Genomic DNA, 6,000 nt, shown 5'->3' with positions numbered 1-6,000 from the left:
TTAATTCAAATATATATTTTTTTTTAAATTTGTATTAACACAGTGCCTCGAGGCTGTAGTAAACGTCAGAACCCACCGTTGTCGGGGGCCAGGGGAAAATAAATGAGATCAGTTTGAAGGAAGGGGTCATTCCAGTGCTCGGGACGCAGCCCCAGCAGAGGGAGCCGGTGCGGCACCGAACTGGCCGCTGCGGGGAGGTGGGGGGGGAAGGGGCTCCTGGGGTGATGGATGGAGGAGCAGTGACAGTTCACTCCAGCCTGGGTGCCGGGGATCGAGTATCGTGTTCAGGCTGCTGGAAACCTTGATGAGTTCTCAGTTCAATCTGTATCACTAATTATTTCTGCTCGTGATACAGGCTTCAGCCGTACGTGAAGTGTGAAGGTTTATGAAAACTGTCACATGTTGCAGCCAGTAATCCTCCTGTATCCTATGAGAGCGATGTGAGAAGTCGTTAGTTACGAGATTTGAATACTTCACTTTTGCAGAAGCAAATGAAGAGAAGGCCAGAGAATGTGGATTATCTTCCTGCTGTCCCTTAACTGATTTACAGACCATCTATCTTAGTTCTAATCAGAGGCAATAAAAAAAATCCCTGAAAGACTAGCAAAATAGAAATCGATTTTTAAAAATCAGCCGTACATAACCTCAGTTGAGAAAACACGCGGCTTTTTTTGCAGTATGAGAAATGACAGGATTCATTTTTATGCTTTCCCTCTGCCTCTACTTTGGTCTCGATCGAACTTTAACGTGTTAATTATCGGCAGATGACACTTGTGAAACAGTAAGTAAGAAGCAAACGGTGAATCGTCCCGAGCAAGCAGTTTCTCTTTCAGGGTGGGTGCCTAACCCAGGGCAGCGCTCGCCCCCGCCCTGCGCTGAGGAGCCGAGGGCTGCTGCGTTGTCCTTTACAGCCGTCGCGCCAACCAGCGGCACCGACAGGTCAGCAACGCCTATCGGGCCGTTTATTAACGCACCGCTCCCCTTTTAAACCGGCATGCCCGGTGCACAGCGCCGGTCCCCGTGCCCGGGGGAGCAGCTCGGGGCAGCCCGGCCGCCGTTCCCCCGCCCGGCGGAGATGGGGCGCGGGCGCAGCCCCGTCCGCTCCGACCCGAGCTCAGCCTCGGCTCTAGGGATGAAGTAACGCCAGCCTTGCCGCCCTCCGGAGCCTGCCCCCCAGCCCGTTGCAAGCCCAGGCCGGCTGCCCCAGCCCGGGGCGGGGCGCGGCGCGGCCGGCGGCCGCCGCCTCCCTCCCTCCCCGGCCGGGGCCGGAGCCGCGCTGCGGGCGGGCGCGCGGGCGGCTGCCCCCTGCCGGGCGCGCGGCGGCCGGCTCCTCCCCACCCAGTCCCCGCCCGCACGTTGCCCGGGGAACGGGGGTAGGGAGCAGCCGGGCGGCCGCCGCCTCCATCCCCTCCTTCTCTCCTCGCCGGTGCCCGCAGCGGAGCGGCACCCGCGCCCGGACGCCCCGCCGCCATGCCCCGAGTCGCCCCGCTTCTCCTCCCGCTGCTGCTGCTGCTCGCCCTGGCCCAGCGCCGCGCCTGCCTTCCCGGGCCGGCCACCGCCGCGCCCCCCGGCCGGGACCCCTGCCTCAGCCAGCCCTGCCGCAACAACGGCACCTGCTCGCCGGTGCCGGCCCGGGGCCCCGCCGCGCCCCGCCGCCTCCAGCTGCTCCTGCCCCAGCGTCTGGCCGCCTACAGCTGCGCCTGCCCCGCGGGGGTCACCGGCACCTCCTGCCAGGTAAGGGGCGCGCCGAGAGCCCTCGGCGCCTCCCGGGGTGTCCCCGCCTCAGCGCCTCCCTCCCGCCCTGCGTCCTTGCGCCCGTCCCTGCCCTTGGGTGTCCCCGCTCGGTCTGCGGCTGGCTCCCTCCCGTCCTCGGTCCGCCTCACCCCACCCCGTCTGCGGGCGTCTCTGCCCGCCCTGCCTCGCTCCGCGCCGAGCCGTTCCGGTGCCTCTTTGCCGGCCCGTCCGCCCCGGGAGGCGCGTAGCGGCGGCCGGTGCCCGTTCCCCCGGCGGGCAGCGGCGTCACCCCCCCCCCCCCCCTTCCCGCGAGCGGCCGCTCCCTCCCCCCGGCTCCTCGCGCGGCAGCCGTTGGTGCCGTTAACGGCCGCCGCGGGCAGCCAGGGCTGCGCGCGGCGGCCTCGGCTCTCCCCCGGGCTTTCCGAGGGGCTGGCGGCGCTTCGTGCCGCCGGACGCGTGAAGCGGGTGCCGGTACCGCGAGGGACGGGCTTGGAGCCGTGCCGCGGGCTGGCTGCCGAGCCGAGGGGAGAGCCATCGCCCCCGGGCCTGAAACGGACCGACGGCGTGTGAGGGGCTCGGTTAGAGGTGACTGAGGATGGGGCTGAGCTCAACCAGTGCCTGCCAGGTTAATCTCAGTACTGTAGCTACCCCCGACCGTCCAGTCCTCGCCGTTTATTTAGTACTGACTTATCTTAAAGTGAAAAGGATGGTCCTTGGAAGTGGATGCTGTATTGCGTTGAATACTAATCATTAAATCGTGTCTCCGGTGGTCATTTTCATAGATTAGGAGTGCTTGCTCCCATGTTTCAGGTACTTCTTGGATTGATTTTGAATTCTGAAAGGTTGGAATGCTCAGAGTAGGGATAATGATCTAAAATAGGGAGAGGCAGTAAGCAGTACCTTTCTGACGTGCTTGGTCATGTTGCGATTTAATGTAATAATATAATCGAATTATTGTCACCTGAAGATTGTAATTTTTTTTTTTTTTTTGTCTCTAGCATTAAGGATGAAAATCTTTGCTATCACGTTCACAAATTCACAAATCCCTAATCTTCTGTATCTTCAAATAAGGAAAAGCAAGTGTAGGGACAAAGAGGTTTGTTTCCTGCATATGTATGTGATGGGTTACTTTCTGTGACAGCAGGGTACAAAAGGCTATATGGATTGGCTACCATTTCTTTATTAATGCTCTCTGTTTTAAGTGAACTTGACACAGAAGCAAATGAATTCAAGTAAATTCAGTCTGCTTTTTAGGGTTTTTTTTCAACATTCCTTGGTCATGTAGTATCTGAACTATACTGTTGAATAGATGAAAGGGATAATACATTCACTGAAGACTTAATGTGTAGGTGAGTATAAAAGTCATTGTAAAGTAGGAGCACTATGCATGGAGTTCTGCACTTGCCTTGAAATGTCTCAGCTGATTCAGTGTAACAATGAAAATGAAAATATTTACGCTAATGAGATTCTGTAAAATCAGAGCGATGAAAGTGGATTAAATAGATTTCTCTTTGGCTAATTTTAGCTCTTGTCCTCTTAAGAGTTTACTATGTTTCTATCACTACAAAAAGAGAAGAGAGCGCTGCGTGTTTGCTTCTGCTTTTTGCTGTTAGACTTAAGTGTCTGAAATCCATGACTGAAAGATTAATGACCCTTTTAAAGATTTAGTAAAATGTAATGTTTGCTGGCATCATACCTCCTGTGAAGTGTTGTGTCTGGGGAACTGGATTTAATTGTTTTTCTAATAAAAGAGATAGGCAATATTTTCATAGCAGTTGTGCTTTTTATTAACTAGTAAGAGGAGGCTTACAGTGTCATACATTTTGTTTCTTTTTATAAAATACCGAGTAATGACCCTTGCAAGGAAAACTGATAAAAAAATGAATGCGACTTCCAGCTATCATGTCAGCTGTTGAAGTATGGATGCCAGTTAGCTATGAAAAGTTAATATGGTTTTGAAATGTAACTTTAATTAACTAGAGAGTAGGCAGGCTTTTTAAAGAGGTAATATAAACACAATATATCCATAGTTGAGGTTTTGCTCACTTTATCAGAATAGGAAATAAATAAATATTGCACAAATGCATTAATTCTTGTGTTGCTCTGTTGTTCAGATGCCTAACAGCTTAACAGATGTGTAACGGCTTAAACTTCTACAAAGCAAGGTAAAAACAGTCATGTTTTCTAATTCAATGATAATAAATAACTGTAAGGATTTTTTCTCATATCCCTTAAGGGTTATGCAAAAACTATGGGCTAAATCGGGGGATCATTGGGATATATCTAAACAGGGGGTTTTCATCTTACTGCTGAGGTTGTTATTGAACAGTTGGACTTGCAGAGGGGAATGCCGAGAGGGGAAAAAAAGAACAGGAATTATTATGCTTAAATACCCAGATCATGGAAGGTAAGTTTGCATTTTTGGAGTTTGTGATGGAGCTAGACTTCTTTGGGAACCTCACTTCCCTAAAAATATAGAATTACTTTCATGTTACCTGTTGTAGTGAATGCAAAATTTCGCTGATTCTGCTCAGATGTGTTGAGACGTAGAATGAAGAAAAAACGTCCTAAATGTGCCTACAAGTCAACCGGGCACAGTCAAGTTGATAACATAGAAGGGTTGCTAACAGTCAAAGTTGGAGGTTCCCCACAAATTTTGTTACTGAAGTTTTTACTGTAACTGGTTTTGATGTACTTGACAATGCTGGTGCTGGCATGGGAGAAGAATAAAACTGACATCACATACACGTGAGATGCTTCTAAAAGTCCAGAGCTTTTCTATCATCAAGTGACGTATTTAACTTGGCCTTAAGCCAGTTCTGTGATCTTGTATTATAATTGCTTTAGTAACTCATAATTTACTTAACAACAGAAATTACAGGTCCTCTTAGTACATCCATCGCACGAATAACGCATGTGTATATATGTCACACTGCTTACAGTTTGAATATACTTTGTTTTGCAAACTTCAGGTTTGTTTTGTTATGGATTATTTGCTTTCGCATTGTGGGACATTGCTCTAATTTAACTCAATTTCTTTGCGTGGTTGTGATTTTTTTCCCACTTCTCTTTACCATACTTCTAGTCTCTGTGAAGAAGAAATAGAATTAATGTGTTGAAGCATCTTAGTCTGAGCAAAGAAATCACATGTATTCCCAAGGAAATTGTACAAAAATTATAGTGAATTCAACTGCCTTATTACAGGAACTTGAAATTGGCCAACTCTCAACTTTACACTGAGAGAATGTGATGAATGGAGTAACAGATATTAAAGTTCCCTAAACTTTATATTCCCCAAATTTTTACTTATATTTTACTTTGAAAAGCAATCTTTAACCTTTATTTCTAACAGCTAGTCACAGCTAGTCTAATGGCTACTTTGTTATTTCTAATGATGTGTATAATCCAATAAAATTGTTTTTCTTGATCAGGGAAGTTTTATGTAAAAATTGATTTGTGTTAGTGCCTTATGAAATAATTTTAGAGACATACTAAATAGGAAACTAAAAATTTCATGATAGACTTGGTCATTTGCTTAAAAATACAGAATCTGAATTTAGCTAATTGCATTAAATTGCATGATGTTTATTTGGTTCCATGCTAGTGTTAATTTCATTAAAAGACTGTCACATTGATTTATTAATGTATTTTAAAATACTACCACACATGCTTTGTTTGTTTAATTGCTTCTCTTGTTTTTGCTTGTGTTTTGGTTTTTATTTTTTTCTTCTCTCCTTTGGTTGATAATTTTCCCTTGTTCTTTTACTTTGGTGCTTTTTAATATGCTTTTAGTTATTTTGTAGATTGTGTCAGTAATCAAAGCTAGAAAACAAGCAGCGTCCAAGCATACTGAACCAGCATTCTGACTTTGCAGCAGTTCTCTTCTATGTAGTCTGATTAGTGATGACTGGATGTTCCACTTCTGAGCGTGACGTGGTAGCCGCTGATGTAATAGCATTTTTGAGTTAGTATTGAAATTACTATTTTAGTAGCAAAACAATCTCTTTGGTCTTGGGGAGGATTCGTTGTATTCACTCTAATGGCTATCTTTCCACACCTATAACCGAAAATATTTTTAAAATGTAATTGTGGGCAGCTTATTTAAAAGGGAATTTTAGAAAGGTGTAACCTGAGTTTAAAAAAGTCAAGGAAGGAACTGATATAAAAACTAATACAAGTGGGTAGAAGATTATCTTTTAAAGTTTGTTCTTAGAAATTTTTTTTATTTTTTTTTTTTATTTCCCCACTTGAATTTCTGCCTGATTA

General features: G+C 46.9%; 1 protein-coding gene across 1 annotated transcript in view; it reads left to right on the top strand.

Annotated features, from left to right (window-relative positions):
- The first annotated feature begins 1,356 nt into the window (after window positions 1–1,356).
- The window catches only part of DNER (delta/notch like EGF repeat containing), a 135,442-nt gene continuing 130,798 nt past the window's right edge, over window positions 1,357–6,000 (top strand). The window contains exon 1 of the mRNA XM_052804430.1: window positions 1,357–1,734. Within this exon, the coding sequence (XP_052660390.1) occupies window positions 1,471–1,734 (264 nt within the window). The 5' untranslated portion in view covers window positions 1,357–1,470. The remainder of the gene's footprint in view (window positions 1,735–6,000) is intronic.

The sequence above is a fragment of the Harpia harpyja genome, chromosome 12 (genome assembly GCF_026419915.1).
Source record: "Harpia harpyja isolate bHarHar1 chromosome 12, bHarHar1 primary haplotype, whole genome shotgun sequence".
NCBI lineage: Eukaryota > Metazoa > Chordata > Aves > Accipitriformes > Accipitridae > Harpia > Harpia harpyja.
Note: the sequence above shows the minus strand (reverse complement) of the source record. Positions and strands in the feature narration are given on the sequence as shown.